This window comes from Plutella xylostella, chromosome 12 (assembly GCF_932276165.1).
Source record: "Plutella xylostella chromosome 12, ilPluXylo3.1, whole genome shotgun sequence".
In the NCBI taxonomy this organism is placed as follows: Eukaryota; Metazoa; Arthropoda; class Insecta; order Lepidoptera; family Plutellidae; genus Plutella; species Plutella xylostella.
In genome coordinates, this window is record NC_063992.1 from 8,117,560 (window position 1) to 8,137,077 (window position 19,518).

Sequence of the window (19,518 nt, forward strand, 5' to 3'; positions counted from 1 at the left end):
AAATAGTCTACAAATACCCAGATATTACTGTTGCACAATCAAATACAACATTCGAAAATAGAAATCCAGAAATGTGAATTCTTTTGCCGTGGATTTAATTTTAGATGGAGACATTCGGAGCATGCAACAATGTAGTTGGCATCTTGCCTCTATCTGATGATATTTGTGTTGACATGTGTAAACATACGATTATTTCGGATGCACTATTTAAACCTCGACGGACCATTCTTACAAAACTTGGTTTAGTTTAGTAGTAGAGTATCTTCAAAGTATCTTAATAATGAACAATTAATATGCCTGTATTGGCAGAATATAACTATCATCCCTTTAACACTAACAATGCAAATTTGTACTATATAGATCCTTAGGTACTACTACTACTGCTCTTATTCTTTTAATACGACTAATTAGGTTCTTTTAGAAATTCCCTTATTTGGCTATCATTAATTCCCCTGCTGTACCTACTTAAGAAAATGTGAATGATCTTATCAAATACTACAAAGCTGGAATTTTAATAATGATCTTATACATATTTAGATAAGATACAATAATATTATTATAAGTATCCGGTAATAGGTCATTGGCCATATCATAATGGATGCACAAGCGACCCACTTAGTGCTTACAAACAAACAGACTTTGAGACACTGATTTGTGCCGATAACAACATTTCTAAATGCATCAATAGTCATTACTAATTGAAGTGCGTGCGGGGTAGCTGAACAACTTGTGATTTCATTTTATGATTCGAAAGTGCTGTTATAAGATTTGATTACCTATTATTTATCAAGTAACGCATATTATCTACCATACATATCTTAGTTTAAAACGGGTGTCCTTAACTCCTCTTTTCCCGCCCCAGGAATTTCCGTGACAATCCAGGCCAAAACACTTTTCGTCGTCTATTTCGAGTTAAGCACCAAATTTTACTGTCGCCATAAGTTTGCCTAAATCTGTGAGTGTGAAGCGAGCCTAATTCTGTTAGTAGCGCGGTGACAGTGTCGATATGTGGACGTGTGTTGGAGTGCTGTTGGCCATCGTTGGTCCATCGTTGGCCATCACGCGTGACCAGTTCTACCCCTTCGGTCGAGGGCAGGACCTGGAGCTACCTCGCGGGGCTGAGGTGGCGTCTCCGGAGATCGCGCTCAAAGTGCCCGTCAGATTCTATGGAGAAACGTACGAGACTCTGTTTGTGAGTAGTTACTGTGCTGTTTTAAAACTAACGAACTCGATAGGTGTATTTAGCCTATAATGTACATGGAGAACCCTTAACCCGGCCTGGCTACTTGATTTTTTTCATTGGTTATTAAAATTATGTGGGGTCCATATTAACATAGCCTCATTTATAATTTCCAAAAATTATAAAGTTGATGATTTCTTTCATAGTAGTATTTTATCTAGATAGGTAATTAATTTTATGTGATTTCTGAGAAACCTGGTTACATTGACTTGCTTTCGGGAAGATGACTCATAAAATCCACCCTTTCAAAACCATAGCTACAACTGTATGGAACAGTTGCTTTTTTGGTGGTTTCAGAGTTGGTCCCGTAGTTAAAGTTGTTCAGTTACCTTCAGGAAGTTCACCAATGAAAGTCCACCCTTAATAAAAATTGCCATATTTTTAAGTATAAATCCATGTACATATTTTTTTGGAAATCTGATAAAATTATTAACAATCCCATAGTAAAAATAAGAACATAACTTTCTTCGTATGGAGAAGCATAACATTGTTTGAGTGTGTGTGTGTGTATGTTTTTTTATATGTATTACTTGTGTAATTAGGCTAAAATGGTATAAAAATAACCAACAAAACAAAAATTGCAAATTATTCAAGTTAAAAATTCCATCAGTGAATTTCCCGTTGAAACTTACAAAATTCCACCCTAATTAATTTGCAATTTTTTATGCCTAAATCCCTGATATCAACCCGCCAAGGTGACTTTAAAAATGTAGGGAAAGCTGATAAAACATCACTGATTGCAAAGTTTCGACCGAGGACGGAAATGCACGTGGGAGGCTATCAGACATCAGACGGATGCACCGGTCACTGACTCAACGCTTTTCAATTGTTTCTGATTTAATTGCTCGATAAATCTCTTCTCTTATTTTAATTATGCTCTTTAGAAGAAGCACATGGCTGAGAGATTTGCAAGCGTAAAATTTGTTATTTGAAGGTCCTTAGTCTATTGATCGTACAGTAGTGTCAATACGATGATTAATATACGAAATTCATTTGTAAGGTCGTGAGAATAAAAGCTGTAGGTTCATAATCTGTAAATTTACCCTAGGGGCCGTCCATTAATCACGTGAGGTTCAAAGGGGGGGGGGGGTACTGAAAACCTCACGAAACATCACGAGGGGGGAGGGGGGTTCTCGTTAGACATCACGTGTATTAATTTTTTGTCAAAAATTTGGTATTTCTGAACCGATATTTTGGACGGCGCAAAAATTTAAACGATTTGTAGTATGACCTATTTTTTTTCTATTCAAAAAAGTCAAAAAATGAGAAAAACGACCTCACGTGATTAATGGACGGCCCCCTATTCGTAACCCTACCGCCTCGTCATTCTAATACCTATCCATTAAAAAAATAAAAATCAAACAATGATTCGATGAACTCATCTGCTCACACTTAGAAATTTTAGATGATAATCGTTATCTACAAGTTAAACAGGAGTCGAGACCTCTTCCACGCACATCCGATAGTGTCACACTATCTGTTACCTACTCACAAACAATATTAGAATAGTAGCCGCATTACTTTGTACTCATAGGCAATTACGATTACGAATGAACATCTAGAAATCACATTTGTTAACATCATACAATGTGAAACGCCAATCTATCTAATTAAAGACATTTCAGATTTGTGATCTAAAATGTAATCGCTGCAAATATGATATCAGTTATATGCACAAGTGCAAGCCGTGAAAGCGCTCGCAAGAGATACCTGGATACACCTAATTGCACCCTCCCGTACCTACATATTACCCACTTAACCAGTACTTGTATTATCCGTCGCAGGTGAACAACTTCGGAGTGGTATCATTCCGCGCTGACATCCAGCAGTTCCTCAACTCAGAGTTCCCCCTCCCCTACCCCTCCGTGGCCGCCTTCTACACCAACATCGACACCTCGCTCGCTGGCAACGTCTACTACCGGGAGACCAACGACCCTCACATCATACTGAAGGCCGAGGAAAGCATCCAAACCAACTTCCACGAGTACTTCGACTTCCATCCGACCAGCGTCTTCATCGCGACCTGGATCGATGTCACCTACTCCGGAAATCAGGACAAGAAGAACAGCTTCCAGCTAGCTCTCATCAGCAACGGTACGGAGAGCTTTGTGGAACTGCTTTACCCGGAGAGGGAGATACAATGGATCCAGAAGGAACCCCTGCCGGGCGCCTTGCCTGACGCCAAGGCGCAGGCTGGCTTTGTAGCTGAAGATGGCCGAGTGTACACTTTGAGGGGGTCCGGGACTCATCAGGTGCGGAATATTATGTCGTAAGTATAATATAGTAATTTGTCATTCTTAGGTATTATAAGGTTTCCCTTTTCTATGAGTACTAATATTTTTTATCTCCCTTTACAGATGGTCAAATGTTCACGAACCAGGGAAGTATGTGTTCAGAGTGGGAGAAATACAACCTGAAGGAAATATTGCTGCACCAGACAACTATAATCAATACGACTTGGAAGCAGAGGATGAATACAAGACTTGTGCCCAGAGCGGCGCCAGTATGTGCCACTTCGAAGCCAGATGCGTGGACTACCAGGCGGGGATCTGCTGCAAGTGCAATGAAGGCTTCTACGGCAATGGAAAGTCCTGCATTAAAGATAACGTCCCACTACGAGCACACGGCAAGTTAAATGGACAAATCAACAATGTAGACTTGAATGACGTGGATATCCAAGCATACATAGTTGTAGGTGATGGTCGCTCATACACAGCACTAACACAAGCACCGGTTCACCTAGGTAACAGCCTACAACTCCTAAACATCCTCGGGGGCCCTATGGGTTGGCTGTTCGCCAAGCCTCAGGGAAGCGCCAAGAACGGCTATCAATTAACTGGAGCATTACTCAACTACTCCGCCGAAATCTATTTTCCAGCTTCCAACGACAAAGTGTCGGTGTCTCAAGAGTTCCTAGGTCATGACGTTTTCGACCAAATCACTGTCGAGTCCGACGTAAGAGGTACCATTCCATTCATAGGAGGAGATAACACAAAACTAGACGTTTCAGAATACGAAGAACAATACTCTATTGTTGAATCTGGGCTAATACGCTCGGAGTCGAACCGTACATTCGTAAATAAAAGAACAGGTGAAAGGTACGAACAAAGAATTTCGCAAATATTCAGCTTTAATGAGCCATGTCGGTATGAACCACCAACAGAAGATTCCAATACACCTATCACTTTGAAAGTTTCCAAATCATTGATAAGCTATGAGAGTAGAGACAATATAGTCAGATATGCGATGAGCAATAAAGTAGTTCCGCTCGGTCAAGACGACCCGTGCATTGTCGGCCGCGCGTCGTGCGGTCTCCACAGCTCCTGTGTCGTCCAGGGAAACTCATTTACGTGTGTTTGTCCCTCTGGCTTTACACAATCATATGAAGGGAGTATGGTGAATTGTGTAGACATCAACGAGTGTGCGACAAACACACATAACTGCGACGTGAATGCTGAGTGTTACAACCACGAAGGTGGATTCAGATGTGTTTGTAGGTCTGATTACAAAGGTGATGGTGTCAACTGTGTAGAAGCAACGAGTTGCGAAGAAAGCTGCGACCCCAACGCTCAATGCGTTTTCTCATCATTGAATACTTTTGTCTGCCAATGCAACCCCGGTTACGTTGGTGATGGTAACTACTGTACTGAAATTCGCTCAACGACAGCTGCAAGTTCTGTTGCTGAAGCTGATTATAACCAAACGTTTGTGTTGCCGCACTGCAGTAATGACGAATGCATTTGTCCACCCGGGTATTCCAACTATGTAGATGAAAATGTGCCCAACACAAAGTTATGTCGCCTGGACTATGAACCAGAACAGACCACCAGAGATCAAAGTGGACCTGGAAGTAAGTCACTAATGATTTTCACAGTACTTTAATACTATTTTATTTATAGAATTTTTAACAACTGTGCAATATTTGGTTTCAGTTAGATGTGAGACAGACGAAGACTGCCCACCCCACGCCGCTTGTTCCGGCAACTTGGAATGCGCTTGTCTGGAAGGTTACGAAGGCGATGGCTACGAGTGCATTGAACGAAGCTACGACTCCAAATGCGTGTGTGGAGCCAACGCGGGGTGCGTGGACACCGGCGCCGGAGACACCATCTGCGTCTGCAACCCCGGCTACCAGGGCGACGGCATCGTGTGCCGCCCCAACTACGTCTGCCTCAACGACACCGACTGCACAAACAACTCCGAATGCCGCTACGAGCACACTCTCCAGGACTACATCTGCCAATGCATCGATGGATACACTAAAGACCAAAACGAACAGTGCGTGCCAATTGGAACCTCGTGCGATGGAACTGTTTGCGCTGCTGCCGCGACCTGTCTGTTCGACACGGCTATAGGCATCCATTACTGCCAGTGCAACATGGGCTACCACGGCGACGGGTACGTCTGTCAGCCGAACTTCGGCTGCACCAACAACTCGGACTGCGAGTTGAACGCCGAGTGCCGCCCCGACGCGCTCAACAACGAATACGTGTGCCAATGCGTCGAGGGATACACCAAGGATCAGAATGACGCGTGTATCCTGGATGGCTTGTCCTGTGATGGGGCCATTTGCGCCCGACACGCTTCCTGTCTGTTCGACGACACTATCGGCATCCACTACTGTCACTGCGACCAAGGATACGAGGGAGAGGGCATCATTAGCTGCACTCAACTGGAGCACACCTGCGCTATCGACAACGACTGCAGCGTCGACGGAATTTGCACAAAGAATGAGTACGGCTACGAATGCGTCTGCAGGGAAGGGTTTATCGGGGATGGATACACCTGCAACGAGGAACAAACCTGCAGAAACAACCCTTACCTGTGTGACACACATGCCTCCTGCTTGAAGAGGAATGGTGTATACGTGTGTGAATGCAACTCTGGCTACTTAGGAAACGGAAGCTCATGTGAGCTGAAGCCGAGTCAACCTGGAAACTTCTTGGTGGCCAGCGACGGTATGATTATCTACCGCATTCCGTTCCATATAACGGCGGGAGACTACGCGACGCCCATCAACACGGCTATCGACCAGATTGCTGTGTCGATCGACGTGGACTGTCAGGCAGGAAGGGTCTACTGGAGTGACATCGTCAGTAACACTATCAAACGCGCTGCCTATGATGGATCTAATTTGGAAACTTTCATTGCCAACGGTAAGGATCTCATTATATTTAATGTCTTTTTGTGGATATAGATAAACTAAATTGTAAAATTTGTTTCAGATGTAAAAGCTGAAGGAATATCAATTGACTGGTCCGCAAGAAATATATTCTGGACAAATCCTAGCAAACATAGCATTGAAGTGGCAAACTTGGACACAAAGATAAGGAAGACTTTGTTTTCTGATCCCAGCATCGCCAACCCTCGAGGAATTGTTGTTCATCCTCAAAGAGGGTAAGTTTTTTTTTATATAAGTACCTACCTGATTTCATAGCACAATCATAATTTTAAAGGAAACTATAGTGCTTACTATGTATTTATAGATGTGTGTTTTACCGCAAAATAATAAACCTCCTATTCTCAATTCCAGAAAAGTATTCTGGTCCGACTGGAACAGGCAAGCGCCGAAGATCGAATGGGCGAGCATGGACGGCTCACAGCGGGGGTTGTTCCTAGCCGCACCAGACGTCAAACTTCCCAACTCCCTCGCCATAGACTGGGCCACTGACCGCCTCTGCTTCTCTGACGCTGGGCTGAAGACCCTGGAGTGTGTCAGTATAGACACGAGGATCCGGGAGACCGTTGCCACGGATTGCTCGTATCCGTTCGGCTTGGCTATCAATAAGGAGAGGTTCTATTGGACCGATTGGAGAACGTGAGTGCTACATTTTATGAGTCTGTGTTAAACACGTCGTATTACCTCGTATACAATTTACCTATCTATACCTAAATTTTATGGTCGATAATGAGATATATAATTAAAATCTTGTGTCTCACACGGCTCTACATCGATCAGTTCACATCGATATCTTTAAAAACGAAATGAAGTTTTGAATGCGAATCATTGGTTCCCCTAGGGTATAAATATAAGCCTATGCGTAAACAGAGACGCGCAGCACAGCACAGAATGTCTGCTATGCTATCGCATACGCTCACAAACTATGATTGCCGTTACAAAACTGCAGCATACGCCCTTCGAAAATGATTCGCCCACCTATAAATTGATCTTATTAACTTAATTACAGGTTAAGAATCGAGTACATAGACGAGGGAACCCGCGTGAAAGGCCACTTACCCGTGACTGTCGCCTCAAGGAAGCTGTACGGGGTGGCCATAGCCCCGGAACAATGTTCCACGGCCAGTAACGTCTGCCAATACCGGAATGGTAACTGCGAGTACAACGAACTTTGCCTTCCAGACGGCAACGGCTCCAGAACCTGCGTTCCTGGCCTATGATAAAGTTTAAAAAGAAAATACCAAAGACAAACGTTGTAAATTGTGCCATAGACAATAGTTGACTGACCTTTTTCAGGTGATACTGGATTATAAAAAATTATAGGGTTTTTACCTTGTAATAATTGGACGTAGTTACGCAGAAAGGCCTCAATCCACAACTTTGTCAAAATTGAGTTATATACTAGAACATGCTATTTAATGTAGGGTCTACCTGTCAAGAAAACAAACACAGTAAAAAACCAACTACAACATACTTTTTTGATGTGGGGGACCAACCCACATTGTATGAAACACACATTTTTTAGTTTCACATAAAGGACTCAAACTGTTTGAGTCCTTTTACAGAAACGTATTTCCTATGAAACCATGAAAAATTTAGTTTTTCATAAAAGACTCAAGCGCTCTGAGTCGTTTTAGCGAAATGCGTATTCATTAAAAAAAGACAATTTGTATTTAGCAGAAAGGACTCAACCCGTCTGAGTCGTTTTAGAGGAATACTTATTCATTGAAAAAAGACAATTTGTATTTAGCAGAAAGGACTCAAACCGTCTTGAGTCGTTTTAGCGAAATACTTATTGATTGGAAGAAGTCAATTTGTATTTAGCAGAAAGGACTCAAACTGTCTGAGTTTTTTCATAGAATATAAGTTTTTAATAAAACAGTTCAAATTTTATTTGGCAGAAAGGATTCAAACTGTTTTTGTTCCGTCTCTTGGCCACTATTCTGTCACCGCATTTTTCCACCTTCCGTCCCCCCACGAGCCAAGTGTCCTGCCACTCCCATTTCAGTTCGGCGACCCGCATACCGACGTTGAACACTTTCCTCTTTTGACGGATCACCACGTTGGGAATACGTCTAAGCGAAATACTTAACATGGCTCGCTCTATAGCTCTTTGTGGAACTCTGATTCGGTGCACAGTTTCGTTGGTCATCGTCCATGTATCGGCACCGTGTGGGCAAGTCACATTAGCAATTAACAATCCATAAGCAGCGTCGCTCGACTCTCAAACATCTATCAGATTCATACAAGTTACGCCGGATTTGATAAGCGAGCGACGATGCCTAAGGATTGTTAATGGCTAATTTTCGGTGGTGGTAACTCCAAAGGAATATCACAAGGTGACTTGGTTCTCACACGACTGTCGGACCGGGAACCAAATCAACCACATTTTGATTATTCGAAAATGAAGACATTCACTTCTAGATGTAAGAAATACTTAAGAAGGGTTGCTAAATTCAAGAGTGATCACCACTTAGTGGTTGGAAAAATCTGCTTGACGATAGCGGGAGCTCAGAAGCAGGCCACAAGATCTGCCAAAGATGTCGCTGTAAATAAGCTGCAGGACCCAGAAGTCAGAAGATAGCTTAGTATCCAGATCCACAACAAATACCATCAACCTACTAAGTGTGGGCGACGCGCCTCAATCAAAGATAACTGCACTGGCATTAAAGACAAACATGTCTTTAATAATAAAAAAGTTACGAAGAAATAATAAGGCACAAGGAACACTTAAAGAAAGAATGGATGTCTAAAGGAACATGGCATATGATCAACTCTCCAAGGAAGACTTAACATCGAACTAGACTACCATTCAAAAGAAGCACGAGTTTCGTACGAGTATTTTCTTTGTGAACAAAATATCAAACGTAATTTAAAAAAGGACCAACGCTGTTAGTCTGATTCTATATCTTGGAGAAAACAAACAGCGGCTGTCATGAAGGATCTATAGAAAGAATCAAATAAACTTTGCAACAAACCCCAGGATATTTCCTTGTTACTATGGAAGACCGACTTGTAAGATGGTATGACCACATTGCCGAAGTTTTTAAAGATCTAAACCAGTCTGCATCTGAGGAGTTGGATGCAGATTCAATAAACCAGGAGCATCTTGTATATCCAGATCTTGATATATGTCAAGAAGCATAATCGTAATCATTATGATTATAATAAAATCGATAGCAGTCGTTAAGCCTACTCAGAGACCTTCGGGCGGCTTGAAAACATCTGACAGTCGGGTTGCCCAATTACCCGTCAACTCTGTCAGCACAAGCTTGCTTGTGTTGGGGTCCACTAACCCACACTGGGACAGAGTAGTGGACTAGGCCTAATCCCTTCCTTCATTGGAAGGAGACCCATGCCCCGGCAGTGGAGATGTGACGGGTCGTGATGATGGTTAATGATTATGAGATTTATAATTATTCTGCATCTTGACATAAATTTTAATATCCAACCGCAAAGTAAAGTCGAAGTGATACGGACCATACGATCGCTGAAATCCCACTTTTCAGCGATCGTATGGTAAGCACAGGGAACGACGGATATCCTACGGAGGCATAAAAAGGAGGATAGTTGCAATATACCGAGGATGATGAAGTGAAATTAGAGTAAAAGAGAATTTTATTTATGTCCAACTTTATCCTTTGAGGTTTGCTTATGTTCATATTGCTTTATCCTGAAAATTATGGGATAATATGGGATGGGACACTTACTAAAAAGTGGGCTTCTATTTCATAAAAAAATATATCAAAATCGGTTAAGTTGATCCAGAGTTTTGCTCTTGGGAACACATTTCCGGTTAGAATTTTATTCATGTCCAACTTTTTTCTATGAGGTTTGCTTTCCGTCAAAATGCCTTATCCTGAAAATTATGGGAAACAAACGGGTCGTAGATACTCACTAAAAACGTAGGCTTCTATTTTGTAAAAAAAATATCAAAATCGGTTAAGTTGATCCAGAGTTTTGCACTTGGGAATACAGTTCCGGTTAGATTTTTATATAGATGTGAAATGTTGTTTCCGATTACATTTCAATATAAATTATTTAATAATAGGTTTACTTTTGATATATAATTTTTATTTTGTGTAAAAAAGTAATGTCTTGTGTCTACAATATAAATATTTTACTTTAAAAACCATATTGTTAATTAAAAAAATATTTTATAAAAATAAATATTTGGTTGGATCCTTTCTGCGAAACGTTGAATTTCCCTGCTTGCATAGAAAAAGCAATTTAGGAGAAAGGATCCAAGTGCATATTTTCATTAATAACTCAATTAATATTCGTTATAGCTACACCATGATTTGCAATAGTAAAATAACAATAAATATGCATAATTTAAGATAATTTCCACATATAAGATACTTTTCATTGCTGAAGAATACCGATTAGAACTTAAAACGTCTATATCTCAGAACTAGGTTTATGTGGGTTGAGTCCTTTCTGCGTAACTACGTCCAATTATGAGTATAAGTATGTATAACATCAAGATTATGTAAATGATAATGCTTGAATACAAGACAATAATTGATTTTAATGCAAATCCTAAGAGTTAAGGCCGATTTAATAAATATTAATTTATTAATGAATTATTTAGTTATTTATTTAAAAATTCATCTCAATTTCCTTTGTAGTTAATGAAAAATATTGAAAAAGTTTTTGAGAGTAAGTATAATTATTTAATGCTGTACTTTTCTATACAAAATATGATTATTAAATAAGTTAAATATGAAATTGCTAACAGATTAGAACATTTATTTGTGAAAATTTATTTGTGTGTATCAAAATGAAATATAGAAATGAATGCCCCATCAGTAAATTAAGTAATAAATATCTGTTTGCTAGGTAGTTGATCAAAATAGGAATGTTCAAAAGTATCCTGTAGGTAATACATGACATAATATGAAAAATAATAAAAAAATGGGGTTTCCTTCTGTATAACAAATTCACATTATCTCCTTGTAATATGTTAGGTAAAGTAAATCCTGTCAGAATCTGATATTATGAATTAAAAAAATACTTGGTTTACCAATATCAGATGCAAAAGCCAGTTAACAGATCATAGAACACCATAAAATTAACATGTATAACATAATATAATCAACACAATCTGGGTGACTAAGTTAAAAAAATACTAGAGACTAATATCATCCTTACTGGTCTAAGCTTAAGTATAAAGTGGATATCTAACCCCAAAGGTCTTCAGTGCGCCCAAACTTGAATACTAGGGATCCTCCGAATATGAATGCATTCTGCATGAAGAGGCTCACACCGGGCCAGGCATGCTTCTCTGCACCTGAAATCAATGAGAAATAGGAGTGAAAATTTGTTTTTTTATATGTAGGCATAAATTGAACTATAGCTAAATACAGCTTGATATTTTATGGGCATTTATTATATTGAGTGTATGCTGACATCTGCAAATTATAGACATTCAAGTTCCTTTGTTGTTGTAGTAGAAAATTTGAATAACTTCTACATAAGGGGTCAATATCAGGATTTTATTGCATGTGATGAAACTATTATAACTCTTGTAGAAGAACTGACTCATTCCCACATATTTTAAGGGTCAAATGAAGTTGGAAATCACTTGTGTAACTACACAATAAATTACACAAGTGATTTCCAATTTCATTCACATTTTTTTCATTAATATTCTTATATTCAGGAATGACAGTATACAACGTAACATAATCATGTTAATTCAGTACTATGAAACACTAGAATCATTGCTGGTACAGTACTAAAAAAGGAATAATTACCAGTATTGACGTAGTTAGCAAACAAGATCCAGCAGGCAGCTATCAGTGATGCGAAGCCGAGCACAAAGCCAAGGAACAGCCAGAGCCGAGCACCGCGCGGCCCCATGCAGCCTCCCGTGTATGTCTCACCACGCACCTGGAAAATATGGACAACATATACAATAATAAAAGATTTTTTAAGTCATTTTACCATTTAAAACAACATCATCAGCCAATGACTTTAAGCCAACCTACTCCAGAGGGTATAGTCCCCATCACAAAGTCTGTGGTCCCCATCCAAGTTCCACGGTCAGAAATCACATAATTATTAATGTAATAGCTTACTGTTTGTGTTTTGTGGACATAATTGCACTCTGGCACATCAGACATTCCACTTACCAGCCTCTCACAACATTCTATTGAAACCTTACAAAGGCAAGTTTAAACTTACTTGTGCATTTGTCACTGAATTAACCATCACAAGTGATAATGTTGCCATCACGCCACAGACGTGAGCAGCATTCGGGAGGTTTCCGGGGTACACCGAGGCAGCGTCTATTATGAACCACCATCCTGTGAAGAACTGCAACCAAACATTCATCTTTGCTATAGACTATAGGCCTTTTATAGGAGAGTAGTAATTCAATTTAGTAAGTACATGTGAAGCATAGATGGATATGAATAAAATACTAAAATTAAATAGAAAGCAAAAGAAACAAAAGGTACAATACCAGTAGTCCTGCAAATATTGATGCAACGATGTTACGTTTCTCTCCACTTTCAAACCAAACGCAAGATGGCATAGTAACATTTTCAAAGCAATTCATATTTGTATTCAATGTTTTTAGCAACAAGAGATAGATGAATAATTTAATGAGAATGAATCAACAATCACGAAAACTACAAAATTTACAAAACAAAACAGTGAGAATCAGAAAATTTATATTTTGACAGTTGAATTTTCTTAATGCTGGAATGGCACAGATTAGCAAAACGGCTGGTTTCACCAAGCCGAGCTCTACCCTGACGAACCAGTACTTGTTCTGAGGGAGTCTTGGCTACAACTTTTTTTACGATCTATATTTTTACATGTTCAAAAGATTCGTAATGTTATTCTCGTTAGAAAATATATGTGTGTCTCTGAGCTTATATTCCTTGGTTCCTTGTTTGTGAGTGGGCTTGGTTTGGTTATTATTCTGAGTCCTCGACGTTCATTCATTCATGAGTTTACTTTCATTCATTCTTTAATTTTGACATTTCGTTTTCGGATAACTGTCAAACTGTGAAGAAAAGAAACAGAAAGTGTAGTTTTTTATAATTGTTACTATTTAGTTTGTTGCTGGGGTGCTGGTTTAATTTAATTCCCATTTGTAGCAGTGGTAGTTTTTGTTAACTATAATAACAATGTCTTCAGTTTGCTGTGGTAGTAAAAAACAAAAACTTAATAATTCGTATGGTGGCGATAGACCTCAAAATGGATATCAGGAATCCGTGGCTATTCCTGATATGTGTTACTTTTGTTTCGACGTCCTTTATTGCCAGCTGCACAGCATGGAGCCTCCCCAAACACCTAATTTCACGAATGATGCTTAGTAAGTACCAAACTACTTTTAGAACCAATGTTAAGTGAGATCCTTTGTGTGTATTGTGTATCCCTCATTGGGCAACTCACATACCTACCTACATCTACGTAGGTAGATGGTGTCTCGAAACTGAGAACAAAGAAAACTTTTGAACATTTGGATTGGCTTTCATTATTTAAAAAAAAACATAATTGCAATAATGTTAATTATATAAAAACTAATTAAGTAACTTTATACCAACTTTTGTACAAAAAAATTAACATTGAATAATTCATTAATTTGCACATAATTTTATTGTCTTTTTGTATACTTTATTAATCATTAATCATTTAGTCACAATTAATTATTCTTTAACTGTTTTTCAATAATCTTTTCCAGTCCATTGTTTGTAACATGGAAGATTGGAAAAGATCACCGGCTGCGAGGCTGCATTGGGACCTTCAATGCAATGCATTTACATTCTGGTAATGTCACGTTTTGCAGCCACTTACATGCAAGTTACCAATGTTCTCATTTAGTATACTACTACTGTTTAAACTGAAACCAAAAACTACTGATTCCATCACATAAGATACATACAGTAACAGTATTTAAATAAAATGTTCCAGGATTGCGGGAGTATGCAATTACAAGTGCATTGAAAGACTCCCGTTTTGCACCGATAACACGGGAAGAGGTGCCTCGTCTCACAGTGTCCGTGTCCATTCTACAGCACTTTGAAGAGGCTGAGCACTACTTAGACTGGAAGCTCGGCAAACACGGTATCCGTATCGAGTTCATCAGTGAACGCGGCACCAAACGTACTGCAACCTACTTACCTCAAGTTGCTACAGAACAAGGTAAAAGATTATTATTTTTCTCTAATATTATTAACAGGAAAGAAATGTGTGTACGTATGTTTGTCTGTAATATGTTACTAACTAACAAGCAAGTGTAGATTGTGGATATGTAAACTTCATAATGTATTACCATAAGTGTTTTGATTATACCTAATAGTAATGCATAACTATTTTTATTTACAGGTTGGGACCAAATACAAACCATTGACTCACTTTTGAGAAAGGGTGGTTACAAGGCTGCCATCACAGCCGAAATGAGAAGGAGCATCAAGCTGACTCGTTACCAGTCGGAAGAAATATCTGCCACATACAATGAGTACCTCGAACAGCGCTGCTAGCAGATGCTTCTGCCCCCCTCTGAGTGGTATCCTTACAATATCAGTTCGGGACTTGAATTTCAAGAAGGTATACCATTTTCATCTAATCCTAAGGACATTCTCTGTCTCATGTGTCACAGGATTGTAAATAGTGAAGGAAGAGCTTTCAAGCATAAATTTTGTGGTTGTAATAGTTTAGATCATAAGCATAACGCAGTGGAAAGCAAAGTATTGCTATTTGATTTGTTTAATGAACTTTCAATCTATCCAAAAAATGCCTTTGAAAGTAAAAGTACAATAAAATGTGGGAATAATAATAAGAAGCTTTGATAGTGTGACGATATATTTTGATCTGTTGATCATGTTTTCATCTAATCATAAATAAAAATCACTGCCAGCTACATTCCTGAATGGAATTACTGCGATAATGAGATATTGTCATCCCTGACTTGACTAATATAATTATTAATATGGTTATAATTAATTATAAAAAACGATTAAGTAAAGCGTGGAACCACCATGTATGCTGCCGTGATTGTACCATTCGTAAAAACAATTTTAAAGAGGCTTAGGATAAAGAGTTTTAAATACAACAACTTTTAAAGGCTTTTTCAACCCTTCTTCATTAGTATCAATATCAAGTATACTAGGTATACCGTGTGGATTTTATATAATATGTAAAAAAGTTGTTTGGTACTTAAAATACTTATAAATAATTTTGAGGAGAGTATAGCACTTGCTCGTCCATACAAAAAGAGAAAACGTTTTTATATTCCTATTTAAACATTATTCAATCTCCATGATTTTTTAGCTGTTGATATTTAGTTAGTGTTAAACGTTTTCTCCCAAACGAAGATTATATCAAGAAAAGTTCCTATTGTCAGTCGCGTGCTGCAGTGCATCTCTATCGCACCCGTGCCTGGGGCATGAGAGCAAGCGATAGTAAATGTTTTTCTAAAAACCTATTTCGCTAGGATCGCGAATGTATACTCTCCTCTTAATACTGCTAATGCTGGTAAAATATTGTGACTCGAATAAGAAATATAGGAGTCATTAATTTCAACATACTCGCGAAATAGTTAGATCCCTTTGTTACATGTTATCGACACGGGTTTTACGAAGAGTTGATTCTTACCTTACAGCAACTAACAAGAACTTACTTACAGAACGAACACGTGACGAATAATTCTCTTGCTTATTTCATAGATGTCATTCTATAAACTTCCGCATATTATTGCTAACTAAGTTTTGCTTCATCTGCTGACGATCTCAAAATGGTGGTGTCCCACTTTTTATTTTAACAATTACCTAAATTAATAGATATTGTATAATTAACAACAAAAAAATATATAAAAATACGTACGTATGGTAAATTTACAAAAAAATATAAAAAAAAGTAATGTAAAAAACAAAAAAAGGATTATGCTTAGGCAGTGGTTCTTAGACTTTTAGGTCGTCCATACATGGATAGGCAACTAATTGATAAGATTGTTAGAATTACTTATTTTATACATATTTTAGGTATTGTATTAATAATTTGGATAGATTGGATTAGAAGTTTTATAATATTCAGTTGTTTTATCTATGCTTCATTAAAAAATGTTTAGCTACCAACTTATTGAATGAAGCATACAACAAAACAAGCGATGATGATAATACTTACCTATAAGAATCGACCCTGGTCATAGCTACTGGAAAATAAATCTTATTTGGGTGGTGCTTAACCAATAATAATGATTGTTATCTTTGTTTACGATAACGAGTTACAATTACATGATGCTGACATTTGTTTTTTTTTCACTGATAAATTCTGTTAATTATTGGGAAAATGCACTGATAGGTACATTGCATCATTTTTCATACTATTATCCAACTGTATAAAAATTATGATGTACCTAGTTGAAGCTAGATGAATAGATTGTTCTATTCAACAACCTACATTTACCTACCGTAAAAACAACAATTCAGCAAGGCCTATAACTTACAAGTCCTATTTTATTTAATACAAAAATAAAACAAACCTTTTTTTTTACATAAAAAAGGCCGATTCTGAAGAAACAAAACATATAATAAAGGTGTAGGTATCCAAGATACAGTTAAGTGAACGGTTTAAAACTCGAACTTCTCATGCAGAGTTCAAATTGTTGGTTGATTCATAATGGGTAGACATCATTCATATTCATATCTATGCCACCATAAAACAGCAGCAATATAAAGTGAGATAATTTGCTAGAATGAGATGTTTTACATGTGTTCAATACTTTTAAAATTGTATCTTTGGTAATAAGTACATAGTTGTGTGCGTTGTTTGTTGTCCATTTGAATAGTTATATTATTGGTAATATTACTCTTCTCTAATTATAAATATACTAGTATAAACAAAAGTTGCGTTTTGATTATTTTATAGTTTAACCTTTTAAACAAGGTGCTCATATCACATAGCAGGACAAAATAAACAGGATAAAATAATTAATAAGATATGATTATTTATGTATGTGCAGGTTTATTTTTGTCTAACACTTGAAACATTCTAAAAGTCTAGCCTACAAACTAAAGTTTTTATAATAATTATTAATAAAATATTACTTCCTATTTCTTTCTGCATCAAATTTAGCTTCAATATCCAACATTTTTCTGCGAACTGTCAAATGATTCTTCATTTCATAATGGGTCAAGACTGCTGAGGCCACCACATGTGCGGTGCTACAGAACACGAGAGTAGCAGACAGTGGCTTAGATAGCTTGTACACAAATTTCAATAGTTCCAAAGGCTTTGAAGTTAAATTGGGCAGGCGGTATGTATTGTATCTGTTGGCATACTGAAAGAAAAATAATTTGTTAGTTCCTCATTCAAATAGAATTTAATAGAAACTTTTTTGAATAGACTTTATCTACCACATTTAATTAAAAACAAGGGATTTACTTTGGAACTTTCCAATATAGAAAAAGTTGTTAGAACGTATAAACTTACCATCAGGGCTGATGTAGGGGCAAGTACCATTGGGTAGGCTATGCCTATGGCCAACTGGATAGCACCAGAACGCAACTCATAGCACAAGGGGCAGGTCTCCGCCTTCATTAAGAGCATGTGTGTTGATACACTCTAGAAAAAATATATTTTTATATTAAAAAATGATAATTTGTGTTCCTACATAGTGACTTTGAAATAGTTAATGACAAAAAATAGGCAGATAAAAGTTATCTGAGGAATAATTCTGATGCTGTTATGTTATGTCAGAAAAAATATATTACTTACATGCCTATGAAAAAGTGCTGTAAATATACCAGGTAGCAATGATACTGGTATCAGAGAGGACATATGCCCGTAAGTGCCGAGCTTTAGTTTCTTTCTGAAGTGATTATTTATTATCATTCCAGAAACTGAACTGAGTCCTCCAAGTACACCAATAGAATACCTCAAGGCCCATCTGAAAATTTAAAAAAATACATCTTTTATAGGTATTCTCTCTATGTGTTATGGCCTAAACTTTGGAAACACATTTATTTCAAATTATCACAGCATAGCAACATCATCAGGATCTCTGTAGGAAAGGCAGCCTTATTGTGGTGGACCGTGCAGGTTGTACCAGATGTATAATTAATAAGGTACAGTTATTAAGAGGATCCATTCCTGAGACAACTTTAAGCCAAGTTAAAAATAGAGCTAGAGCATTTTGTGTTCTTGTTCTTTCGCATTGTATAGCACTGACATCTACTTGGCCCTCATTTAGTTAAAGATTCAAGTGGCATATGTACTAACGTATCTGATGCAGGTTCCCATTCAGAAATGAGATCCCAAGCATAAGAGGCAGCCTCAAATTCGTCGACAACCACAGCGTCTTTTGGCACATTTGTAGATTTCACTAATGCCATTATAGCTACAGTATGCTATCAATTGTGCATGAAATTAATAAGAGTATTGTTTAATAGTTTCATTTCAAAGAAAGATTCACAAATCAGAATATTCTCTTCATTTATAACCTAAAATCTTGTTGACATCGTAATGTCAAAAACAGCTGGAAAGAACTTTGTTCTGTGAGTCTGTGACAGCCACTTGCGTACTTAGGGTAGACCGTAACCTGAAAAGAAGACCGGCAAAGTTTATGGAAGCTGCAGCCGTTATTGGACCTATGACACATAAAATATCATTAGAAACGTATTTCAATATACTGCAATAGTTACTATTCTATTCTCCGTGAGGGTGGTACCTGCTTATTCTAGATGTGTGAAATTTCTCATGATGTTTTCCTTCACTGCATGTGATGAGGTGATGACTGATGAGTGATGATATACCATGGAAGTAATAAGTACTTATTACAAGGTACGGTGGCCTGCGCCTAAAAGTATACAGGCGGAGTTTTTAAAATAGCGATCCCTGATGATGAAGGGACCAGCTACATCTGTTATAAATCCGGGGATGTGTTGTGTGTGATGTGTGTAGCAGTGGTGTTTATGTGGATGTGCTTGAGCAGCATGTGAGCTTGAGATCGCTATTTTAAAATCGCCGCCTGTATACTTTTAGGCGCAGGCCACCGTACATACTCATTGGCACATGTCACTACCGGGATTCAAATCCGCATCTCTGGCGTGACTCGTGAGAAGCAGGCGCTTGCAAACGCACT

At 38.0% G+C, this 19,518-nt stretch overlaps 4 protein-coding genes across 4 annotated transcripts; 2 read left to right on the forward strand and 2 right to left on the reverse strand.

Moving 5' to 3' along the window:
* Window positions 1-841: 841 nt before the first annotated feature.
* LOC105384983 (nidogen) lies at window positions 842-7,691 on the forward strand. The gene is made up of 7 exons (XM_011555285.3): window positions 842-1,192; window positions 3,025-3,509; window positions 3,598-5,090; window positions 5,173-6,396; window positions 6,466-6,637; window positions 6,774-7,058; window positions 7,429-7,691. Exons 1-7 carry the CDS (start codon window positions 1,007-1,009, stop codon window positions 7,637-7,639), a joined length of 4,056 nt encoding a protein of 1,351 aa, XP_011553587.3. The 5' UTR covers window positions 842-1,006; the 3' UTR covers window positions 7,640-7,691.
* A 3,379-nt stretch (window positions 7,692-11,070) lies between these two features.
* Window positions 11,071-13,109, reverse strand: LOC105384982 (transmembrane protein 50A). Its single transcript, XM_011555283.3, has 4 exons — window positions 12,889-13,109; window positions 12,609-12,740; window positions 12,179-12,314; window positions 11,071-11,712 (listed from the first exon to the last, which is right to left on the reverse strand). Exons 1-4 carry the CDS (start codon window positions 12,982-12,984, stop codon window positions 11,603-11,605), a joined length of 474 nt encoding a protein of 157 aa, XP_011553585.1. The 5' UTR covers window positions 12,985-13,109; the 3' UTR covers window positions 11,071-11,602.
* Window positions 13,110-13,413: 304 nt separating this feature from the next.
* On the forward strand, window positions 13,414-17,280 carry LOC105384981 (uncharacterized protein CG5902). Its single transcript, XM_011555282.3, has 4 exons — window positions 13,414-13,749; window positions 14,119-14,204; window positions 14,349-14,579; window positions 14,763-17,280. The coding sequence occupies exons 1-4, from the start codon at window positions 13,562-13,564 to the stop codon at window positions 14,915-14,917; spliced, it is 660 nt and encodes a 219-aa protein (XP_011553584.1). The 5' UTR covers window positions 13,414-13,561; the 3' UTR covers window positions 14,918-17,280.
* Window positions 17,281-17,470: 190 nt separating this feature from the next.
* On the reverse strand, window positions 17,471-18,898 carry LOC105384980. Its single transcript, XM_011555281.3, has 4 exons — window positions 18,657-18,898; window positions 18,153-18,324; window positions 17,868-17,999; window positions 17,471-17,715 (listed from the first exon to the last, which is right to left on the reverse strand). Exons 1-4 carry the CDS (start codon window positions 18,767-18,769, stop codon window positions 17,479-17,481), a joined length of 654 nt encoding a protein of 217 aa, XP_011553583.2. The 5' UTR covers window positions 18,770-18,898; the 3' UTR covers window positions 17,471-17,478.
* Between the last annotated feature and the right edge of the window lie 620 nt (window positions 18,899-19,518).